This window comes from Mesoplodon densirostris, chromosome 4, assembly GCF_025265405.1.
Source record: "Mesoplodon densirostris isolate mMesDen1 chromosome 4, mMesDen1 primary haplotype, whole genome shotgun sequence".
NCBI classification, from domain to species: Eukaryota; Metazoa; Chordata; class Mammalia; order Artiodactyla; family Ziphiidae; genus Mesoplodon; species Mesoplodon densirostris.
Genome location: NC_082664.1, coordinates 64,817,083 through 64,843,013, shown reverse-complemented (window position 1 = coordinate 64,843,013; position 25,931 = coordinate 64,817,083). Strand labels below are relative to the sequence as shown.

The following is a 25,931-nucleotide window of genomic DNA, read 5'->3' as shown; positions in this document are numbered from 1 at the left end:
TCATAAGGAGTGCACAACCTAGATCCCTTGCATGCGCAGTTCACAGTAGGGTTTATGGTCCTATGAGAATCTAATACCGCTGCTGATTTGACAGGAGGTGGAGCTCAGGTGGTAATGCGAGCGATGGGGAGTGGCTGTAAATACAGATGAAGTTCTGCTTGCTCGCCTGCCACTCACCTCCTGCTGTGGGGACCGGTTCCTAATGTGGTACCAGTCCATGGCCCTGGGGGGTTGGGGACCCCTGCTATAGAAGGAGGGATATAAGAAAAAGTGCAAAGGCCAGAGCTTAAGGCTTATTCAAAAAAGTGAGAAAACCGGTTTGGTTGGGAGAAGGATTTGAGCTAGAAAAGGAAAAGATATAGGATGTGAAAGATTTCAAAAAAAGCAGAAAGTGGGATTGATGACTACAAGTTTAGTCAAGGTAAGAAGAAAAACCCAGATACAAGGAGGATGGTGGTAGCATGAACAGAAATAGAAAAGTAAAAGATTTGAGATGAAGGTGGAAGATAGAGTATTACAGACATGTTATTTTTGAGGTCCTGTTGGTATATTTAAGTCACAGTTCCCAACTGACAGGTGGAAATGTGGCATTGGGACCTGCCTGGTATGGGAAGCATAATTTGGAAGTCATCTGCCTAGTCATGAAAATAGGTGAGATTTCAAAAGTGAGGAATACAGAGAAAGAACATATATACTATATGTGAATACATTTCCTAGATCTGTAAAACATTTTATCTTCAAGTGTTCTTTGTTTTCTTTTGTAATTTTAATTTTTATGGGAGCTAGGATCTCGCAATATGACATCTATTTACTAAAATTCTGCCTCTCTAATTTTTATGTTGACCCTTGTGATTTTTCAGTTTTTTATTCTATCCCAGAAAATAATGAACAACTTAATTTGTGAAAAATGTAATAATAATTTGAACTACAAGTCAAATTTTTTAAGTGCAAAGAAATTATTTAAATAAATTTTGCAGTTTTGCATGTTGTGAAAGCATTTATTTTCTACCATATGTCTTGCACGTTAAACTTCCACAGTTTATTCTTCTCCAATCTTGGTACTAGGCCGGTCCTAAGGCTACAGAAAAACTATCCAGAGATATTGGGGAGTGAGTCATCTTGAGGGACCACGTTTTAAATAGCCAAGGAATAAGCTATTAGGAGCCAGAAATAATTTTAATCTGTTTCAGAAAAGTTAAAAAAAAATTGTATACTTCCTCACTATTCGAAGATAACTGAACATAATTTAACTCTTTCTCATAGTTTGACCTTTATTTGATGATAATCAATATGCACATCATTTTGAGCTTCAGTTATTCGGATATTGTCAACTGTATGTGATGTAAAAATAGAAGATATGAAATATAGGACAGAGCTGGTAACTAACAGTTGCTTTCCTTGAAAAGTTTGCTTGTTTTTCTCCTCATTTTCCTCTTTCGCACTGACTTACAGTAATTTGGGGAGAGGGGTCAACGGGAATATAAGAGTAGGAGACCAAGATATTCTGTGGTAAACATAATGAGATTAGTCTTCTTTTTTATTTGACTGGAAAATCATCTTTGTGAGCAGTGCTGAAAGAATAATTCCATAAGTGTTTTTGAGCAATATTAACCTTTAAAGGACATAATCATCTTGGTGCTTAAGTTCTCGTGATTTGGTAGAAAACAGACCAAAAGTGGGTTAATTACTTCATAGTCACAGTTTAATGTCGGCCCTTTAAAATGATTTAAAAATGAATAAAAATAAGAAGGTCTAGAGACTGTTATAGTTTTAATTCACCTGTATTTTATGTTAAAATCTATAGTGGAAATTATTTTTGGTAAATATGTATTTTAAGGCTGAATATAGGCCTTGCATATCTAACTTCATATTTCAGTTGGTTTTTTTTACCATTTGAATTAACATTCAGATATATTTGGAACATAAAATTAATTTTATCTTTGATATTTGCCTTTTACTAACAGAAATGGATGATGAAGACTGTGAAAGAAGAAGAATGGAATGTTTAGATGAAATGTCCAATCTTGAAAAACAGTTTACCGATCTCAAGGATCAGTAAGTAGTGACTTCAGAAGGTCATTGTCACCGAATCTTAACCTTGTCACGTGTACAGTAGCATAAGAGAAATTATATTCACTCTAAACTATTTTCCTTTTCGTATTTTATGGGACTGACTGATCTGAAAAAGGCTTCGACTGTTGTTTGCCTGCTGAAGACCTCATTAACTAATCAAGGGTTTTGAGGCTGTTTTTTGGGGGGATATAATAAGATTTTTATGTGGGGTTGGTCATGAAAATGTTTTCCTGGGTTTTTGCACCCTTGATTCTAATCTGCTTCATTTATTCTTTTGTTAAATAATTGGATAAAGATAGCATTTTAAAATTGTGAGAATAAGAGAGAGATTTCCCAAAGATGGCATAGTGATTTTTGTTTATATCTTAACATTGGGTAATATATACATTATGTGTTTTCACATGCATTATTTAGTTTGCTTCTCTGTAAGGTTGGGAGATAGATAGTCTTATCGCTAATTTACCCGTGAGAAGATTGATGCTCAGAGAGGTTAAGTGATTTGTTCATAGTTCTTGAGAAAGTGTAAATTAAGCCAGGCTTTCTGCCTCCTAGTGCAGAAAGTGCTATGGTGTCCCTTTCACTAAGGCACATTACTTTGGAGGAACTGTAGTGGAACAGAAAGAGCATAGGCTCTGAATCCAGGCTTTCTGGATAGATTTCAAAAGTATAATAAGAGATTCTTTATCATCTACTGTAAAGATTGAATGAGCAGTATGTAAAATTCTCAGCCATTTGTCTGGCATGTAGTAAGTGTTTATTAGATACTATTTTTCCCCCCTCCTTATAATGCCAGAACTCTTATGTAAAGTTGGTAACGCAAGAATGGGCCCCAGTGATTTGAGAGAACAGAATAGATGCAGATGCAGATTTAAAAAAATCTTAAAGGTGAGCTTTCAGTTTGGAACTTGCTGGCAAGGTTATGGGGCATGCTACATTTTAGGAACTGTAAATGAAAGAGAGAAAGACACCTTAACTTATTCAGAAGCTGGCTCTTCAGTTTATGAATCCTTCGTGATTTTGCTGCTTATTCCTTTTCTCCTACTTCTTCCCTAGAGAGGCCCAAAGAAGAGATGAAAGCCCATTTAATATCTGAAATTGCCAGACTAAAATAAGACAGATTTGGTTACCATATGAATCCTGCTGGATTTATGCCATTTCTGGTCTTAACTTTCATTGGTATTAGAGATGAATATATAGATAATGTTCCATGCTAGTGCAACAAATTAATATAAGCAATCCAAAATAATCCAAAGTTTAAAATTTTGGCTTTAAAAAATGATATTTTCTTGTTCTAAAGATTTACATTATTAATTTGAAATTAAAATTAGTTTGGATCCCCAGGAATCCATTATTTGGGCAACACGGAGAGTTCATTCAGTTCATTTGGGATCATTCTGGAAAAGAGGAAGCAAATTTGTATTTTTGTATTTTAGCACAAGTAATCCGTGAATGAATAATTCTTAAACAATTATTTAAGATATACCTATTGAGCTTTTAAAGTGCCTTTTATGGTTATCCAAGAAATGAAAATTGCTGTAAAGCTCTAGTATAATATATTACATAGGAGAACTTTGCACCTAGTGAGTCATTTGGTCTAATCTTTTTCACCTTGGGGCAGGCAATTGTCTTGATTATTACTTTCTCATGGCTCACTATGACCACCAGCCAGTTCCCCCTACCAGCTTTATTCATTTCTGAAAGTGTTAAACGTAGACCCATTACCACTATTTAATAGGATTCTTTCTCAAGGAATTGGAATCTATGGAATCTATTGGAAATATGTTTTAGAAAAGAAAAATCTTGGCACCAGGTTTATAATTATTTTTTTGTCTTGCCCCATTGCTTTGTTTTTTATTTTTATTTTGTCATACTGTGTATCTCTGTAAGCTGTCTCAAATCCTCTTTGGAAGAGGTGGGAAATATAATAATAATAATAATCATGGTAACAAATATCCTGTGTTGCCTGTTCTGCTACTACAGGGCACAGTAGCACTCCATTCCTAAGGCAGAAAATCCACAATTTGCAGTTTGTAAAGTGGTGGAAGGTGAGTTCTTCCACCTCCTTAAAAAGATAGAGGAACTTGTGCCATCCAAGTTTCCATTCATTTCAGTGTTCAACATCCAACAAACATTAATTGAGCTTCTATTCTGCGAATAGTATTGTGGTTGCTGCTGAGGGACTAATGATCCTTGCCTTTGATGAGTTTATACTTGGATTCCAAGGCTGTAGAAATTATACTGATTTTGCGGAATCTATTCTTTTAAAGTGAACTAATTGAATATCGTTCTTTCACATATCCTCTTCATTCAAGATGTTCACCTATTCAGGATACCTTATCAATATTTTGTATGAGTTTGATGTTTTTCAGGGACAGTCATCTTTTTTATCAGATTTTTAGCATTTTGCCTAAAGTTGTATTTATAACTTCAAAAACTATAAGTATCGTGTTGTACTTTTCTGACTTTACACATTGTATGTTGCGTTTTAGAAAAATTTAACCCAGATGTGATAATGTATTATTTTGGCAGTTAATTCAGATAATTTTTCCCTTTTGTTTAAAAAAAAGAATAGTTATTGTATTAACACTCAAATTTGCTTTATTCCTTTAGAATCATTGTATAAATCTCTATGCTAATTATAATGACCTATAGTAGACAGTTAATATTAGTTGCCTTAACTGTATTGGTTTATATTTTCAAGAGGAAAGAGCGGAATTTTATATGAAAGCCAGGTATCATCATGTTTTCAATAGCCAACTGCTATTTATACGAACACCTACAAACATAAGCAGTGGTTTCTTTTCGAAGTTACTAGATGCCATCCTTGTGATGTATATGACATATTCTTCACCTATGATGAAGTAATAAATGGCAAAAAAAGTTTACAAAACTATCTTAAATTATTTGTCTGCTTTGAAAATTTAGGATACCCTTGAAATGTCACAAAACCAGGGTTAAAAGTGCCCTTCATAAAGAATGACAATTTAAACATTTTCCTGTTAAAAAAGAGTTAGTTCTGTCCTGCAGGATTATTGCTAAAAATAAACATTGAGTTGTCTCACATACTGTCTTTGATAATCAAGCTAAAGGTATTGGGATGACAGCTGGTAAATTAGGAGTATTTGTATGTGGACTCATAAATAGAGCAACAGGGATTCCTTGCCCCACTTTTCACTTCCCCATCTATTGAGCAACTCATATTGTTATAGCTTCTTCATTTGCAGTCTAGAAGAACTGAGTATGCCAGATCACAAGTTCTCTAGCCATTGGTTTTACCTTCATCACTCTACTTCCTCTTTGTTCTTTCAAAAGTCAAGTAGGCTGAATATTGTAATACTGACTGCTTTTCAGGAAACTTGGAGAGGAGACAGGGAATTATTTATTTTTGACAGCTAGTAATGCCTGTATCTAAATTATTCAAAATGATTTTTTTTAAACTCAGTGTTTATTTGACCTTTTCTCTTAGAATTGATTTATTCTGCAGTTAAAACAAAAACATCTAGAGCGACCAAAAGTGGTTATTTCAGTTGTATTTTTTTGTATTGTAAGTTAACCATTAAATAGTGATCTATCTAAAAAATAGAAAGATATTTCTTTGTGATTATGTGCATAAAGTCAAATAATGTAACTGCATTCTTCTCTTCATTTGAGAGCAAGGCAAAAATACATTTGGTAGGCTATTAGAATATGAATGATATTAAGAAGAGAATGTATAGAAATGGTAAATTGTTAGCCTTTGTTGGGCTTTTAAAATTAATATCTTAATTTTTGCTTTGTTAAGACTTTATAAAGAACGATTAAGTCAGGTGGATGCAAAACTACAAGAAGTCATAGCTGGAAAAGCACCAGAATATTTGGAACCACTGGCAACTTTACAAGAAAATATGCAAATTCGTACAAAGGTAGCAGGTAGGAAAGTGAAACATCTTTTCCATATAGTAGAATATGAACTCTTCAATAGACTTAAAAGGTGTTTATCAAGTGAGCGGTTGTTGTTAATGGAAATACAACTGTATTTACGTTGACCAGAGTATTTCACTGTCGGTCAGCCCACAGTTATTTATTAAATGCCTCATGCTTTTCTCTGCTACTGTAGGGGCTTGAAAAAAGAAAAAAAGCCCTCACATTGCTCACAGTGTTGTTGAGAGGGTACGTCCACATGTGAAACAATTAGAAATCATGATATTTTCATTAAGAGATACTGTTACTATTGCAGTTTAATTTCCTATTAAGGTTCAATTTAAGTCCTCAGTATTTTTCCTCTGTAAGAGTGATAAGGATTTTTTATTTGTAAAAACATTTTTTAAATGTTTGATCAGGATATTAAAGAACAGAGAATTAGCCTTCAAACCTACAGTTTAGACATGAGTTTTTATTTTGATAAGTTTGATGACTCATTTGTGGCTGTGAATAAATGAAGATGTACTATATTTGTGTGGTTAAATTTCAGTCTTCTGTTTGTAACTGGGATCTGGCCTCAGAATTGTGTCCTACCACGCATAAAAAGGGATATATCTATTTGAAGGTCACTTAATGATTTTTCATAGTCGAACTAAAAACTGAAATTTAATTAATGGAGATGCTGATTGTTTTCTTTTTGAGGGACACTAGTTGATCCTCATGTACCTGTTATATAATACCTAAGGCATTGTTGATAATAGGTTCTCTTTGTACTAAATCCATCTTAAACCAAATTTTATTCTTGAGTGCTTAATATTAAGTATGTAGATGATGTGATGCTTAATCTGCTGTCTTTGCATATTGGCTTAGCACACCCTTAAAAGTAAACATGTCCTTAATTTTCCTGGACATTCTAAAAGCACTAAGTGAGACTTAGTGGATGTTTAGGAAATATTACTTCAGTCAATTATTCACTTTTCTGTTAGGCAGCCTCCTTTACTTTTTGATTGTACAAAAAGTGGTGTGTGTGAATGTGTTGCTGATGGCATAGTTCCAGATATCTGTCCCTTGCCTTTTCTATACAAGAAACAGAATTACATTTCTAGGGGCAACTATGGCATAGAGTTAAGCATATACATCTAGACCTCTTTGTTTGCCATTTCTGTGATGGCATGTTTGCATGACCATGGTGCCTATTTTATGCTGTTGTCTTGGTACCTCTAAGCTAAACTCACTTGAGCATCCATTCTCTAGGTAAAGCCCTGTTAGGAGCACTGAAACCTCATATCAGTTTATAAATTTTGTTATATTAGTTTCTACATTTAATCCTCTTGGAAGCTTTGGACTCTGAAAATAAATAATAGTTAAAAACTAGTGGTTTTGATGGTTATGGTATCCAGTTGTTACTTTGAGTATATATGATTAAGAAACCAGAGCTTATTGACTCTGTTTCCCTTATGAATCCCAAGAGATTGTTTTTCATAGGTGAGGAGTTTTATTTTCATTTTAATCATTCTCTATCAAACATTTAGGAGTATTCTTTAGAAAAATGGGTAAGAACTAAAAATTGCAGTGTAGTTTTTTTCTAGCACTTAAACTCTTATTAGTTTTCTAGTCTTCTTTGATATATATTTTAACTGAGCCTTTTATTTTTAGTTTTTAAAGGTAAAGTTAGACACACTTGCCAATTTCTTCTTGATTCATCTTATAAAATAGTTAGGACAGAATTCCTATAGGGAAGTGATGTTGAAACTCCTTATTGCTAACATAATCAGAGTAATTGTGTTTGGTTGCAGGAATCTATAGAGAGCTCTGCTTAGAATCTGTAAAGAACAAATATGAATGTGAAATTCAAGCTTCTCGCCAGCATTGTGAGGTACTGTTATTTTGCTTAACTTTTAAGCTGATTTCAACTCTTCAAGTCTTATGAGTACAGCAGTTAAAATAGTAAATAAACTAAATGAAACAAAATTAAATAGTACTTTAACTCAGCACTTGTACGATTTTTTTTTTTTAATACAGTTGCACTGGAAGCTTGTCCTATTGGAAATAGGACACAAACAAGGGACCATAGCAAAGAACTAAGTGATATAATTTTAGAAGTTTTGCAACTGTTACCTTAAAAAGACTTTAATGATTATGTCATCTGGCATCACTGAAAATAGTATAATTAGTATAATATTCAAGGCTCAAAAAATGTATATCCAGTAGTACAGTTAGAATGTTGGGCTATATTAATTTCTCAATCTCTAGATCTGTTTCCACACCTTAGGGCAAAATTCTCTATGGGGAAAAAATAAATTCTGTATGTTGTGTTTATTTTGAATAGCGTTTGAAAACATAGTGCTGATTTTGCAGATAACTTTTCATAAAACCTAGACAAGATCATAAATATACTAGTGAAAATAAGAGGACGTGTTCTATGATGATTCTTATCTTACTTTAATGTACCATATCTATAAATCATTAAAATACTAAGAATATATAGGTTTAAAAATGATGGAGCTTGTTGTTTCCTTTTCTTGGTTATAATTGAGGTGAAACATCTTTTGGTGTGTACTGGCTGCTTGGATTTTCTTTCCTAAGAAGTGCCTGTTCATATCTTTCGCCTTTACTTTGGGCTTTTATTCATTTCCTCATTGACTGTAGAAGTTCTTTATATATTCTGGATACAAATGCATTGCTGGTTCTTTGCTTTGCAAATATTTTTACCCAGGCAATGGAATATCTTTTCACTTTTTCTGATGACCTTATGAACAAAATTTTACATTTTCATGTAGTTGAATTTATCATCTTTCCTTTATGATAGATGCTTTTTGTGTCTTCCCCACTTTGAGGTAAAATGATGTATTTTCTTTTAAAAGTTGAAATTTTGCTTTTTAACAGTTAGATTGCTAAACTGCCTTTAATTAATTTTTATGTGTAGTTAAAGTATGGCTCTAATTTTACTTTTTTGCATAGGGATAGGTAATTCTCAACACTATTTATTATAGTCTTCATTGTTTTCCCACTAATCAGCAATCCCATCTCTTTTTTATATCAAATATCCACATATGTGCTGGCTTGCTTTTAGCTGTTTTTCATTTGTTCCATTGGTCTGTTTGGCTCTTTCTGCACCAGTGTCACAGCATCATTTTTAACAGCTTTCAGTCTAGTAAGTCTTAGTAACTCAATACCCTAATAATTTTATCTTGCTCTTTTCCTTCTTACAGTTGTTATTGTTAATTTTTTTTTGGTTTTTTAGTAACAACTTTTAAAAAATTGCTTTTTATTTTCTGCTGCTGCATAGAAAAGTAATTTGTATATTGATATTATATCCAATCTTATCTACCTCTCGTAATTCTAATAATTTAATTACAGATTCTTAGATTGTCCATGTAGAGAATAATGTCATTTGTAATAATAGCAACTTTTTTCTTTTTTCTTCCTTTCTGATCTCTTTTTTAAAAAATTTTATTTATTTTTGGCTGTGTTGGGTCTTCGTTGCTGCACGCGGGCTTTCTCTAGTTGCGGCAAGTGGGGGCTACTCTTTGTTATGGTGTGCGGGCTTCTCATTGTGGTGGCCTCTCGTTGTGGAGCACGGGCCTATAGGCATGCAGGCTTCAGTAGGTGCAGCACGGTGGGCTCAGTAGTTGCGATGTGCAGGCTCTAGGGCGCACAGGCTGTGGTAGTTGTGCCTCTCGGGCTCTAGAGCACAGGTTCAGTAGTTGTGGCACATGGGCTTAGTTGCTCTGGGTCTGGGATCTTCCCGGACCAGGGATCAAACCCATGTCCCCTGCAATGGAAGGTGGATTCTTAACCACTGCACCACCAGGGAAGTCCTCTGATCTCTTCTTCTTTCTTTTACTTGTCTTAATGGCACTGATAAAACCTCTAGTACATGTTGGAATAGAAGCTGTGAAAGCCGGTCATTACTGTGTTTTTGATTTTAAGGTACTGCTTCTAATGGTTTTCCAATTAGTATGATACTTGCTGTTTGGTTTTAATAAATACTCTTTTTATCAAGTTAAGGAAATTTATTTCTTTTTTTCTGAAAATTTTCCCATAAATATTGTTAGAGTTTATTAAATACTTTGTCTGCATCTGTTGAATTAGTCATTTTTTGCACTTAAATTATGAATGTATTTTCTAATGTTAAACTGTCCTTGGATTCCTGGAATGATTATTTTTCTTGTGCATTACAAGATTCAGTTTGCTGATATTTTGTTTAGAAGCTTCATTTCTATGTTAATAAGTGAGATTTAATTTTTAATTCTTAGACTGTCTTTGATTCCAAGATTCATAAAATAAGTTAGGAATATTCCATATTTTTCTCTTCTATAGAAGTATATATTTAACATTGCAATCTTCAGTTCCATGAGTGCTTAGTACATCTTGTCTTTATGATGCATTTTTGAAAACAATCTCATAGTAGGGTTGCAAGAAGGTACAAAAGAACTTTTTTGGTGAACATGAGAATGAGTTGGCAACATGATGCTCCATAACCCCTGAATACTGTAATGAATATTTCAAACAAATGAGGGATGTTCTCTTACATAACCACACTAAAATCATCAAAATCAGGAAATGTACACTGATATTGTTACTACCATCTAATCTTCTGACTCTATTTAAGTTTTAGCAGTTTTCCCTATAGCAGTCTTTATAGCAAAGAGATCCAGTTCAGGATCACACGTTATCTTTGTCATTGCATTTAATTGTCGTTTTAGTCTCCTTCCGTGTGGAACAATACCTCAGTCTTCCCTTGGTTTTTTAATGATCTTTACATTTTTGAAAATTTCAGGCCAGTTATATTATAGAATGTTCCTCAATTTTGCGTTGGTCTGCTGTTTCTTCATGATTAGAACCAGGTTTTGTATCTTTGGTAGAAGCATCACAGCAATGATGCTGTGTTCTTCTCACTGAATTCTAACAGGCAGTGCACAATTTTGATATGTACCATGATAGGTTATGTACATTCTGATCACTTGGTTTAAGTGATGTCTTCTAGGTTTTTCTAAGTATACTTAACTTTTTCTCATTGTGATTAGTAAGTATTTAGTGGAGAAGTACTTTGAAACTGCAAATATCTCATTCCTCATAACACTTTCAATTTATTCATTTATTTATTTATATAAGTATATGCATTGTTTCCTCACTTTTTTTTTGTCTGCTTCATCTTTCAATTACTGAGGGAGGTGAGCAGAATTTCTCTCTGTGATGGTGGATTTGTTAATACCACCTTGTATTTATTTCTTTTATTTTCTTTTTGATATTAGTTTTCTTTCATTTCCTAAGAAAATTCACATACTGTTCTTTTCAATATAGTAAAGTCATTCATAATTTGAGATCTGGAGGCCAAAGGTGCTAATGATGAGATGCCTCACAATGCCTGTCCACTGTCTCAGGTTCCTTTGGTCAAAAAGGATTGTACAGGGCCTCCCTGGTGGCGCAGTGGTTAAGAGTCCGCCTGCCGATGCAGGGGATACGGGTTCGTGCCCCGGTCTGGGAGGATCCCATATGCCGCGGAGCGGCTGGGCCCGTGAGCCATGGCCGCTGGGCCTGCGCATCCGGAGCCTGTGCTCCGCAACGGGAGAGGCCACAACAGTGAGAGGCCCGCATACCGCAAAAAAAAAAAAAAGAAAAAAAAAAAAAAAAAGGATTGTACAGTCCCAGAGACACTGTAATGCTCATGATTTCAGAGCACCCAGTTGAAACTTATCTCCCATGGAATTTCTTTCATCTTTTTCTTTGTTTTGTTTTACTTTTTTCCTTTTTTCCTCTGTCTTCCTTCCTCTCTTCCTTCTTTCCTTCCTTCTTCCCTTCCTTCCTTCCTCCCTTTCTTCCTTCCTTCCTTCCTCTCCCCAACCCTCTCTCTCTCTTTCTTTCTCTCTTTTTTAAATTAGGGTAAGAACACTTAACATGAGATCTACCTTCTTAACAAATTTTAATGTGGAATATAGTATTGTTAGCTCTAGGCACATTGTTGTACAACAGATCTCTAGAACTTAACCACCACAGATAACTGAAACTTTATACCCATTGAACAACAACTCCCTGTTTCCCCTTCCCCATAGCCCCTGACAACCACCATTCTACTCTCTGCTTCTATGTGTTTGACTAGTTTATATATCTCATATAATTGATATCATGTGATCTTTGTCCTTAAGTGACTGGCTTATTTCACTTAGCATAATGTCCTCAAGGTTCTTCCATGTTGTAGCATATGGCAGGGTTTCCTTCTTTTTTTTTTAAAGAATGAATAATACTTCATTGTGTGTATATATCACATTTTCTTTATCCATTCATCCTTCAGTGTACATTTAGGTTGTTTTTCACATTTGGTTATTGTGAATAATGCTGCAATGAACACAGGAGTGCAAATATCTTTTCAAGACCCTGGTTTCAGTTCTTTTAGGTATATACTCAGAAGCAGGATTGCTGGACCATATGGTAGTTCTATTTTTAGTGTTTTTGGGGAACCTCCATACTGTTTTTCACAGTGACCACACCATTTTACATTTCCACAAACTGTGCACAAAGGTTCCAATTTTTCCATATCCTCACCAACACTTATTATCTTTTGTTTTTTGAATATAGGCATCCTAACAGGTATTAAGTGACATCTCATTGTCATTTTGATTTGCATTTTTTTATATTAGTTTCTGCTTTATAACAAAGTGAATCAGTCATACATATACATCTGTTCCCACATCCCTTCCCTCATGCATCTCCCTCCCTCCCACCCTCCCCATCCCACCCCTCCAGGCGGTCACAAAGCACCGAGCTGATCTCCCTGTGCTCTGCGGCTGCTTCCCACTATCTATCTACCTTACGTTTGGTACTGTATATATGTCCATGCCTCTCTCTCGCTTTGTCACAGTTTACCCTTCCCCCTCCCCATATCCTCAAGTCCATTCTCAAGTAGGTCTGTGTCTTTATTCCCGTTTTACCCCTAGGTTCTTCATGACATTTTTTTAAATTCCATATATATGTGTTAGCATACGGTATTTGTCTTTCTCTTTCTGACTTACTTCACTCTGTATGACAGACTCTAGGTCTATCCACCTCATTACAAATAGCTCAGTTTCATTTCTTTTTATGGCTGAGTAATATTCCATTGTATATATGTGCCACATCTTCTTTATCCATTCATCCGATGATGGACACTTAGGTTGTTTCCATCTCCGGGCTATTGTGAATAGAACTGCAATGAACATTTTGGTACATGTCTCTTTTTGAATTATGGTTTCCTCAGGGTATATGCCTAGTAGTGGGATTGCTGGGTCATATGGTAGTTCTATTTGTAGTTTTTTAAGGAACCTCCATACTGTTCTCCATAGTGGCTGTACCAATTCACATTCCCACCAGCAGTGCAAGAGTGTTCCCTTTTCTCCACACCCTCTCCAGCATTTATTGTTTCTAGATTTCTTGATGATGGCCATTCTGACTGGTGTGAGATGATATCTCATTGTAGTTTTGATTTGCATTTCTCTAATGATTAATGATGTTGAGCATTCTTTCATGTGGTTGTTGGCAATCTGTATATCTTCTTTGGAGAAATGCATATTTACGTCTTCTGCCCATTTTTGGATTGGGTTGTTTGTTTTTTTGTTATTGAGCTGCATGAGCTGTTTATAAATTTTGGAGATTAATCCTTTGTCAGTTGCTTCATTTGCAAATATTTTCTCCCATTCTGAGGGTTGTCTTTTGATCTTGTTTATGGTTTCCTTTGCTGTGCAAAAGCTTTGAAGTTTCATTAGGTCCCATTTGTTTATCTTTGTTTTTATTTCCATTTTTCTAGGAGGTGGGTCCAAAAGGATCTTGCTGTGATTTATGTCATAGAGTGTTCTGCCTATGTTTTCCTCTAAGAGTTTGATAGTTTCTGGCCTTACATTTAGGTCTTTAATCCATTTTGAGCTTATTTTTGTGTATGGTGTTAGGGAATGATCTAATCTCATACTTTTACATGTCCCTGTCCAGTTTTCCCAGCACCACTTATTGAAGAGGCTGTCCTTTCTCCACTGTACATTCCTGCCTCGTTTATCAAAGATAAGTTGACCATAAGTGCGTGGGTTTATCTCTGGGCTTTCTATCCTGTTCCATTGATCTATCTTTCTGTTTTTGTGCCAGTACCACACTGTCTTGATTACTCTAGCTTTGTAGTATAGTCTGAAGTCAGGGAGCCTGATTCCTTCAGCTCCGTTTTTCGTTCTCAAGATTGCTTTGGCTATTCGGGGTCTTTTGTTTTTCCAAACAAATTGTGAAATTTTTTGTTCTAGTTCTGTGAAAAATGCCAGTGGTAGTTTGATAGGGATTGCATTGAATCTGTAGATTGCTTTGGGTAGTAGAGACATTTTCACAATATTGATTCTTCCAATCCAAGAACATGGTATATCTCTCCATCTATTTGTATCATCTTTAATTTCTTTCATCAGTGTCTCATAATTTTCTGCATACAGGTCTTTTGTCTCCTTAGGTAGGTTTTTTCCTAGACACTTTATTCTTTTTGTTGCAATGGTAAATGGGTGTGTTTTCTTGATTTCATTTTCAGATTTTTCATCATTATTGTACAGGAATGCCAGAGATTTCTGTGCATTAATTTTGTATCCTGCTACTTTACCAAATTCATTGTTTAGCTCTAGTAGTTTTCTTGTAGCATCTTTAGGATTCTCTATGTATAGTATCATGTCATCTGCAAACAGTGACAGCTTTACTTCTTCTTTTCCAATTTGGATTCCTTTTATTTCCTTTTCTTCTCTGATTGCTGTGGCTAAAACTTCCAAAACTAAGTTGAATAAGAGTGGTGAGAGTGGGCAGCCTTGTCTTCTTCCTGATCTTAGTGGAAATAGTTTCAGTTTTTCACCATTGAGGACAATGTTGGCTGTGGGTTTGTCATATATGGCCTTTATTATGTTGAGGAAAGTTCCCTCTATGCCTACTTTCTGCAGGGTTTTTATCATAAATGGGTGTTGAATTTTGTCGAAAGCTTTCTCTGCATCTATTGAGATGATCATATGGTTTTTCTTCTTCAATTTGTTAATATGGTGTATCACGTTGATTGATTTGCGTATATTGAAGAATCCTTGCATTCCTGGAATAAACCCCACTTGATCATGGTGTATGATCCTTTTAATGTGCTGTTGGATTCTGTTTGCTAGTGTTTTGTTGAGGATTTTTGCATCTATGTTCATCAGTGCTATTGGCCTGTAGTTTTCTTTCTTTGTGACATCCTCGCCTGGTTTTGGTATCAAGGTGATGGTGGCCTCGTAGAATGAGTTTGGGAGTGTTCCTTCCTCTGAAATTGTTTGGAAGAGTTTGAGAAGGATAGGTGTTAGCTCTTCTCTAAATGTTTGATAGAATTCACCTGTGAAGCCATCTGGTCCTGGGCTTTTGTTTGTTCGAAGATTTTTAATCACAGTTTCAATTTCAGTGCTTGTGATTGGTCTATTCATATTTTCTATTTCTTCCTGATTCAATCTTGGCAGGTTGTGCATTTCTAAGAATTTGTCCATTTCTTCCAGGTTGTCCATTTTATTGGCATAGAGTTTCTTGTAGTAATCTCTCATGATGTTTTGTATTTCTGCAGTGTCAGTTGTTACTTCGCCTTTTTCATTTCTAATTCTATTGATTTGAGTCTTCTCCCTTTTTTTCTTGATGAGTCTGGCTAATGGTTTGTCAATTTTGTTTATCTTCTCAAAGAACCAGCTTTTAGTTTTGTTGATCTTTGCTATCATTTCCTTCATTTCTTTTTCATTTATTTCTCATCTGATCTTTATGATTTCTTTCCTTCTGCTAACTTTGGGGGTTTTTTGTTCTTCTTTCTCTAATTGCTTTAGGTTTAGGGTCAGGTTGTTTACTCGAGATGTTTCCTGTTTCTTAAGGTAGGATTGTATTGCTATAAACTTCCCCCTTAGAACTGCTTTGGCTGCGTCCCATAGGTTTTGGGTTGTCGTGTCTCCATTGTCATTTGTTTCTAGGTATTTTTTTATTTCCTCTTTGATTTCTTCAGTGATCACTTCGTTATTGAGTAGTGTATTGTTTAGCCTCCATGTGTTTGTATTTTTTACAGATCTTTTCCTGTAATTGATGTCTAGTCTCATAGCATTGTGGTCCGAAAAGATACTTGATACAATTTCAATTTTCTTAAATTTACCAAGACTTGATTTGTGACCCAAGATATGATCTATCCTGGAGAATGTTCCATGAGCACTTGAGAAAAATGTGTATTCTGTTGTTTTTGGATGGAATGTCCTATAAATATCAATTAAGTCCATCTTGTTTAATGTATCATTTAAAGCTTGTGTTTCCTTATTTATTTTCATTTTGGATGATCTGTCCATTGGTGAAAGTGGGGTGTTAAAGTCCCCTACTATGAGTGTGTTACTGTCAATTTCCCCTTCTATGGCTGTTAGTATTTGCCTTATGTATTGAGGTGCTCCTATGTTGGGTGCATAAATATTTACAATTGTTATATCTTCTTCTTGGATCGATCCCTTTATCATTATGTAGTGTCCTTCTTTGTCTCTTCTAACAGTCTTCATTTTAAAGTCTATTTTGTCTGATATAAGAATTGCTACTCCAGCTTTCTTTTGATTTCCATTTGCATGGAATATCTTTTTCCATCCCCTTACTTTCAATCTGTATGTGTCTCTAGGTCTGAAGTGGGTCTCTTGTAGACAGCATATATATGGGTCTTGTTTTTGTATCCATTCAGCCAATCTGTGTCTTTTGGTGGGAGATTTAGTCCATTTACATTTAAGGTAATTATTGATATGTATGTTCCTATTCCCATTTCCTTAATTGCTTTGGGTTCGTTATTGTAGGTATATTCCTTCTGTTGTCTTTCTTGCCTAGAGAAGTTCCTTTAGCGTTTGTTGTAAAGCTGGTTTGGTGGTGCTGAACTCTCTCAGCTTTTGCTTGTCTGTAAAGGTTTTAATTTCTCCATCAAATCTGAATGAGATCCTTGCTGGGTAGAGTAATCTTGGTTGCAGGTTTCTCTCCTTCATCACTTTAATTATGTCCTGCCACTCCCTTCTGGCTTGTAGAGTTTCTGCTGAGAGATCAGCTGTTAACCTGATGGGGATTCCCTTGTTGTTTTTGCCTTGCTGCTTTTAATATGATTTCTTTGTGTTTAATTTTTGACAGTTTGATTAATATGTGTCTTGGCGTATTTCTCCTTGGATTTATTCTGTATGGGACTCTCTGTGCCTCCTGGACTTGATTAACTATTTCCTTTCCCATATTAGGGAAATTTTCAACTATAATCTCTTCAAATATTTTCTCAGTCCCTTTCTTTTTCTCTTCTTCTTCTGGAACCCCCATAATTCGAATGTTGGTGCGTTTAATGTTGTCCCAGAGGTCTCTGAGACGGTCCTCTGTTCTTTTCATTCTTTTTTCTTTATTTTGCTCTGCATCAGTTATTTCCACTATTTTATCTTCCACGTCACTTATCCGTTCTTCTGCCTCAGTTATTCTACTATTGATCCCATCTAGAGTATTTTTTATTTCATTTATTGTGTTTTTAATCGATGCTTGATTGATCTTTAGTTCTTCTAGGTCCTTGTTAACTGTTTCTTGCATTTTGTCTATTCTATTTCCAAGATTTTGGATCTTGGAAATAGAATCTTGGATCATCTTTACTATCATTATTCTGAATTCTTTTTCCGGTAGACTGCCTATTACCTCTTCATTTGTTAGGTCTGGTAGGTTTTTATCTTGCTCCTTCACCTGCTGCGTGTTTTTCTGTCTTCTCATTTTGCTTATCTTCCTGTCTTTGGGGTCTCCTTTTTGCATGCTGGAGATTCGTAGTTCCCGTTGTTTTTGGTGTCTGTCCCCAGTGGCTAAGGTTGTTTCAGTAGGTTGTGTAGGCTTCCTGGTGGGGGGGACTAGTGCCTGTGTTCTGGTGGTTGAGGCTCGATCTTGTCTTTCTGGTGGACAGGTCCACGTCCGGTGGTGTGTTTTGGGGTTTCTGTGGCCTTATTATGTTTTTAGGCAGCCTCTCTGCTAATGGGTGGGGTTATGTTCCTGCCTTGCTAGTTGCTTGGCATAGGGTGACCAGCACTGTAGCTTGCTGGTCGTTGACTGAAGCTGGGTGCTGGTGCTGAGATGGAGATCTGTGGGAGATTTTCGCCACTTGATATTATGTGGAGCTGGGAGGTCTCTTGTGGACCCGTGTCCTGAAGTTGGCTCTCCCACTTCAGAGGCACAGCACTGACTCCTGGCTGCAGCACCAAGAGCCTTTCATCTACCCGGCTCGTTCTGCTGTTCTGGAAACATCTTCAACACAGGACACGATCGATGGGCTGCACCTCCGGGCAGAGCCTGGCACAGCAGGACCGGCGGGCTGGCGGGCAGGCGGGCTGCGGACTTGCTGACTCAAAGGCGCGTCGGAGGCGGCGACGAGCGCACACGAGCGCAGCCCCGCGCTCCCAGCACATGTAACGGGCCCGCGCCCGCGCTCCTTGCCCGCCTCCCGCTTCTGCATTTTTTTATGATTAGTAATGTTGAGCATCTTTTCATGTACCTATCAGCCACTTGTATGTTTTTTTTGCAGAAATGTCTATTCAAATCCTTTGCCCATTTTTTAAATCGAGTTCCTTACATATTTTGGATGTTAACCCCTTATTAGATACATGATTTGCAGATATTTTCTCCCATTCTGTTAGGTTGCTTTTTCACTCTAGTTGTTCCTTTGCTGTGCAGAAGCTTTTTTTTTTTTTTTTTTGATGTAGTCCCACTTATCTTTTTGTTTTTGTTGTCTTGTTTGTGCTTTTGGTGTCATATCCAATAAATCATTGCCAAGACCAATGTCATAAAGCTTATCCTCCTTATTTTCTTCTATTGGTTTTATAGTTTCAGGTCCTACATTTAAATCTTTAATCCATTTTGAGTTGATTTTTGTGTATGGTGTAAGATAAGGGTCAAGTTTTATTCTTTTGCATGTGGCTTTCCAGTTTTCCCAACACCATTTGTTGAAGATCTATCCTTTCCCCATTATGTAGTCTTGGTACCGTTATTGAAGTTCAGTTGACCATATATGCATGGGTTTATTTCAGGGCTCTTTATTCTGTTCCATTCGTCTGAATGTTTATGCCACTACTATATTTTTTAAATTATAATAGCTTTGTAATATATTTTAAAATTAGGAAATGTGAGGCCTCCAGCTTTGTTCTTTCTTAAGATTGTTTTGGCTGTTTGGGGTCCTTTGTGTTTCCATATGAATTTTAGGATTGTTTTTTCTATTTCTGTAAAAAAAAAGTCATTGGAATTTTGATAGAGGTTACATTGAATTTGTAAATTGCTTTGGCTAGTATGGACATTTTAACAATATTAAGTTTTAATAACAATATTATATCTTAATAACAATATTAAGTCTTTCAATCCATGAACATGGGCTTTCCACTTATTTGTGTTTTCTTTAATTTCTTTCATCAACATTTTACGTTGTCAGTATACAAGTCTTTCACTTCAGTTTATTCCTAAGTATTCTATTATTTTTGATACTCTTGTAAATGGGATTTTTAATTTTTCATATCTCTTTCATTCTATCAGTTTTTGCTTTATATATATATATATATATATATATATAGAGAGAGAGAGAGAGAGAGAGGGAGAGTCTGTATTAGCAGACTCACATATTTTAGAATTTTTATTTTTTAATAAATGTAACATTTTATCCTTTTTTTATACCCTTCTATCTCTGTATCAGTGATTTTTGCCTTAAAGTCTATTTTGTCTGACAGTTAAAACAGCTACCCTTGTTTTATTTGGCTTGGAATTTTCCTGATAAAAGGTTTTTTCATCCTTTTTTTTTCTCTCACTTTTTTCTGACCTTGTATTTTGGGTGTATTGCTCATAAATAGCATAAGCCTTGATTTAAAATAAAATCTATTTTAACAATCTTTGTCTTTTAACTGATAAATTTAGTCCAATTATATTGATGGTGATTATTTTGATATTTAATTCCAACCTGTTTTGTGTTTTCAGTTTGTTCTGCTTTATCCTTTTTTTATTCTTTCCTGACCTTTTTTGGGAGATATGTGTGATTTATTGAGTTTTAAAATTACATCATAAAGTTACACCCTCTATTTCTATTTTAATGATTACCTCCATACCTTCCATTTCTATATTTTAATGATTACCTTAAATTTTTAGCATGCATACCTACATTAGTAGAATCTAAATATTAATTAATAACTCTATTCTCCTCCTTAGAACTCCTATAAAGGACCTTAGAACTCTAACTCCAGTTACTCCCTCTCAAATTGCAAGGTATAGTTGTTTACTATTTTAGTTCCATCTTGTTTTTCATACTTTAGATGAGACGTTATTTTGATATCGTAAATTTAGTTCTTTTTAGGTTTATCCGCATTTTACTAGTTTCTTGTTCACTGTTTTCGAGTTGCAACCCTTCCTTGCAGGTCTGTTTTCTGCTTGTTGAAGAACATCCTAGGCATTCCTTCACTGAGAGTCTGTTAGTGGTAAACTCAGTTTTTATTTGTTCAAAAATAGCTTTATTTATAAAAATTGTGGAAGGAGAGTTTAGGGGGTTATAACATTCCAGGATGACAGTTATTTCCTGTTAATGTTTTTAGGATCTTACTTTCCATAGTCTGTGCTAGAAGGCTATAGTCATTTGTAGATAACTTTTTTCCTTCCCTTCACTGGCTGCAAAAACTCTTCTCTTTGTTGTTCTTCAATTTCTCTACTGTGTGTCTCCATAGAGATTATTTTTCTCTCCTGACTTGGATTTGTTGTGCTTTCTGAATCTCAGAATTTGTTCTCTGTTAATTCTGGAAATTTCTCAGCTGTTAACTTTTCTGGTATTGTCTGTCTTCCATTTTCTTTCCTTCTGTCTTCTGGAACTGTGATTAGTCATCTGTAAGGCCTTATTTGGTTTTTCATATTGCAATAATTAATTCATACTTTTATTCAGTAAGTCATTATCTGACATTCTTTTTTTTTTTTTTTTTTTTCTTTTTGCGGTATGTGGGCCTCTCACTGTTGTGGCCTTTCCCGTTGCGGAGCACAGGCTCTGGATGCGCAGGCCCAGCGGCCATGGCTCACAGGCCCAGCCGCTCCGCGGCATATGGGATCCTCCCAGACCGGGGCACGAACCCGTATCCCCTGCATCGGCAGGCGGACTCTTAACCACTGCGCCACCAGGGAGGCCCTATCTGACATTCTTCAGAGCCTAATTCTGCTGTTTTTTATTTCTGCCAAACCTCACACCTTATTTCCTTATTTCATGATTCTGGAGGTTTTATTGGTAGCAATTATGTGAGCCTTGGACAGAGGCTGTAGCTCTTCAGATTGTATCTGCTTTTATTTCTGCTGAGTTGTTTCAGCCAGGCATCCTGGTATGCCAGCACCACATGACTGCTTTCTGCCTTTGGATTTTCTGGAAGATGCAGGGGTCTATATTTGAATCCCAAAGGTGTAGAAATCAGGCCCAAGATGACATATTTTCAGGGAAAACTTTTTTCCCCACTTATTGCCTAGGCTGAGACAGATAGATTTCTCTCAGGTGGATTTTTTCAGTCGCCCTTTTCACTGAAGGTAGTAACCTTCAGGACCATGCAGGGATCCCAGTTCCCCCCAAGATCTTTCTCTTTTAACCAAATAGCCACTAAAAGTGATGCCTCTCCATTCAATAACCAGCAAATACCCTCAAGGAAACTCCAGCTTTATTTTTATTTATTTATTTATTTATTTATTTTTAAACATCTTTATTGGAGTATAATTGCTTTAAAGTGGTGTGTTAGTTTCTGCTTTATAACAAAGTGAATCAGTTATATATATACATATGTTCCCATATCTCTTCCCTCTTGAGTCTCCCTCCCTCCCACCCTCCCTATCCCACCCCTCTAGGTGGTCACAAAGCACCGAGCTGATCTCCCTGTGCTGTGCAGCTGCTTCCCACTAGCTATCTATTTTACGTTTGGTAGTGTATATATGTCCATGCCTCTCTCTCACTTTGTCACAGCTTACCCTTCCCCCTTCCCATATTCTCAAGTCCATTCTCTAGTAGGTCTGTGTCTTTATTCCCATCTTGCCCCTAGGTTCTTCATGACCTTTTTTTTTTCTTTCTTAGATTCCATATATATGTGTTAGCATACGGTATTTGTTTTTCTCTTTCTGACTTACTTCACTCTGTGTGACAGACTGTAGGTCCATCCACCTCACTACAAATAACTCAATTTCATTTCTTTTTATGGCTGAGTAATATTCCATTGTATATATGTGCCACATCTTTATCCATTCACCTGTTGATGGCCACTTAGGTTGCTTCCATGTCCTGGCTATTGTAAATAGGGCTGCAATGAACATTTTGGTATATGACTCTTTTTGAATTATGGTTTTCTCAGGGTGTATGCCCAGTAGTGGGATTGCTGGGTCGTATGGTAGTTCTATTTTTAGTTTTTTAAGGAACCTCCATACTGTTCTCCATAGTGGCTGTATCAGTTTACTTTCCCACCAACAGTGCAAGAGGGTTCCCTTTTCTCCACACCCTCTCGAGCATTTATTGTTTCTAGATTTTTTGATGATGGCCATTCTGACCGGTGTGAGGTGATACCTCATTGTAGTTTTGATTTGCATTTCTCTAATGATTAATGATGTTGAGCATTCTTTCATGTGTTTGTTGGCAGTCTGTATATCTTCTTTGGAGAAATGTCTATTTAGGTCTTCTGCCCATTTTTGGATTGGATTGTTTGTTTTTTTTGATATTGAGCTGCATGAGCTGCTTATAAATTTTGGAGATGAATCCTTTGTCAGTTGTTTTATTTGCAAATATTTTCTCCCATTCTGAGGGTTGTCTTTTGGTCTTGTTTATGGTTTCCTTTGCTGTGCAAAAGCTTTTAAGTTTCATTGGGTCCCATATGTTTATTTTTGTTTTTATTTCTGTTTCTCTAAGAGTGGGTCAAAAAGGATCTTGCTGTGATTTATGCCATAGAGTTTTCTGCCTATGTTTTCCTCTAAGAGTTTGATAGTGTCTGGCCTTACATTTAGGTCTTTAATCCACTTTGAGTTTATTTTTGTGTATGGTGTTAGGGAGTGTTCTAATTTCATACTTTTACATGTACCTGTCCAGTTTTCCCTGCACCACTTATTGAAGAGGCTGTCTTTTCTCCACTGTATATTCTTGCCTCCTTTATCAAAGATAAGGTGACCGTATGTGTGTGGGTTTATCTCTGGGCTTTCTATCCTATTCCATTGATCTATATTTCTGTTTTTGTGCCAGTACTATACTCTCTTTTTGTGTGTGTGTGTGTGTGGTACGTGGGCCTCTCACTGTTGTGGCCTCTCCCGTTGCAGAGCACAGGCTCCAGACGCGCAGGTTCAGCGGCCATGGCTCATGGGCCCAGCTGCTCCGCGGCATGTGGGATCTTCCCGGACCGGGGCACGAACCCGTGTCCCATGCATCGGCAGGCGGACTCTCAACCACTGCGCCACCAGGGAAGCCCCATACTGTCTTGATTACTGTAGCTTTGTAGTATAGTCTGAAGTCAGGGAGCCTGATTCCTCCAGCTCCGTTTTTCATTCTCAAGATTGCTTTGGCTATTCGGGGTCTTCTGTGTTTCCATACAAATTGTGAAATTTTTTGTTCTAGTTCTGTGAAAAATGCCAGTGGCAGTTTGATAGAGATTGCATTGAATCTATAGATTGATTTGGGTAGTAGAGTCCTTTTCACAATGTTGATTCTTCCAATCGAAAAACGTGGTATATCTCTCCATCTATTTGTATCATCTTTAATTTCTTTCATCAGTGTCTTATAATTTTATGCATACAGGTCTTTTGTCTCCTTAGGTAAGTTTATTCCTAGATATTTTATTCGTTTTGTTGCAATGGTAAATGGGAGTGTTTTCTTAATTTCATTTTCAGATTTTTCATCATTATTGTACAGGAATGCCAGAGATTTCTGTGCATTAATTTTGTATCCTGCTACTTTACCAAATTCATTGATTAGCTCTAGTAGTTTTCTGGTAGCATCTTTAGGATTCTCTATGTATAGTATCATGTCATCTGCAAATAGTGACAGCTTTACTTCTTTTCCGATTTGGATTCCTTTTATTTCTTTTTCTTCTCTGATTTCTGTGGCTAGGATTTCCAAAACTGTGTTGAATAATAGTGGTGAGAGTGGGCAACCTTGTATTGTTCCTGATCTTAGTGGAAATGGTTTCAGTTTTTCACCATTGAGGACGATGTTGGCTGTGTGTTTGTCGTATGTGGCCTTTATTATGTTGAGGAAAGTTCCCTCTGTGCCTACTTTCTGCAGGGTTTTTATCATAAATGGGTGTTGAATTTTGTCGAAAGCTTTCTCTGCATCGATTGAGATGATCATATGGTTTTTCTCCTTCAATTTGTTAATATGGTGTATCACATTGATTGATTTATTTGCATATATTGAAGAATCCTTGCATTCCTGGGATAAACCCCACTTGATCATGGTGTATGATCCTTTTAATTTGCTGTCGAATTCTGTTTGCTAGTATTTTGTTGAGGATTGTTGCATCTATGTTCATCAGTGCTGTTGGCTTGTAGTTTTCTTTCTTTGTGACATCCTTGTCTGGTTTTGGTATCAGGGTGATGGTGGCCTCGTAGAATGAGTTTGGGAGTGTTCCTCCCTCTGCTATATTTTGGAAAACCCCAGCTTTAATATCAGGTTAACATGCTGGTTTCTAGCTCCTTGTTTATATTTGGTCCTTGGGGGTAATCTCTTATTTTCTTAAGGGATTAGCTATACCTTTAAAAAAGAGTTTTGTGGTTTTTTATCTAGAATGTCTGTCTAGGTGTGGTGGGAGTTTTATTTTGTTTTGTTTTTTGTGGATATCTAGTCTACTATATTGCCATAAATAAAAGTCAATAATATATCTTCAAGTAATGTTTTTTACTTAGACAATTACATTGATATTCTTTCTCTTCCATCTTTTTTCATCTTTGAAAGTCCTCCCTTCTCCATAGAGATGCTAAATATTTACCTAAATATCTTGTGGTTTAGTTATGGCTTGCTGTTTTGTATGTTTAATACATAATTAATATTATAATTACTCTGTTTAATTATATAATTAGTCTAAAAATACTCACTAGTAGTTCAAGGAAAGGAAATAAAGGTTGAATGGGAACTTACATTTAGAGTGTTATGTGTTTTGCATTCATTCTCTCATTTTAATACTTACAACAACTTTATAGCATAGGAATTATCTTGATTTTTATAAATGGGTTAACTAAGGCTCAGAGAGGTTAAATAGTTTGCTTGGGGGTCACACAATTAATAAGCAGCAGACCAGGATTGAAATCCTTTGATCTTTCTAGTCATTCTTGCAGTTTACCATTAAATCTGAACTTGTTGTTCAGGGCTTTGTATCTGCTTGTTCCTTAGTTCTACATTTGACTCATATAGAAATAACCTGAGAGGCAAGGGAAGTGGGAAGAAGGAAGACACACTGACAGTTGTCAAAATAAAAGTTTGATTAGCAGCAGATAGAAAGGAGGGGCCGAGACCAGAGACTAGACAGGTTCACACAGGTATGCACATAGGGAGTGTGCCAAAAACCACACAGACAATCAGGCAGCAGATGGTTTGTGTCAAATTAAGGGAGAAAATCATATTTATAGAATACAACAATGTGCCAGGCGCTAAGATGGGTGGAGATGCTTTATTTAGGTTATCTCATTTAAGCCTCCCCACAGAGCTGCAAATGAGTTTTCAGATGCGACAGCAGGTGGTAGCAAGGTCTCAGCCAGGCCCTTAGGGTTCAGGGTTAGGATTTCAGTTCTTGAGAAGATTGGTGAGAGCTCTTCAGAGCTCTGATTTTTTTGGTTGTCGATTCATTTAATTATTTTTTGTTTTCTGATTGTAACATTAATAACTGTCTATTGAGAAAACTTGAGAAGTAAGTCTAAAGAAGAAAATAAAAGCAACCATAATCTACCAAGCATAAGTAATTACTGTTACTAAGTATGTGTGTTTGTAT

At 36.0% G+C, this 25,931-nt stretch overlaps 1 protein-coding gene across 1 annotated transcript in view; it reads left to right on the top strand.

Moving 5' to 3' along the window:
- BRMS1L (BRMS1 like transcriptional repressor) overlaps positions 1–25,931 on the top strand; it is a 45,999-nt gene that overhangs the window by 4,894 nt on the left and 15,174 nt on the right. The window contains exons 2-4 of the mRNA XM_060098165.1: positions 1,965–2,055; positions 5,855–5,982; positions 7,770–7,849. Coding sequence (XP_059954148.1) covers positions 1,965–2,055; positions 5,855–5,982; positions 7,770–7,849 — 299 coding nt within the window. The remainder of the gene's footprint in view (positions 1–1,964; positions 2,056–5,854; positions 5,983–7,769; positions 7,850–25,931) is intronic.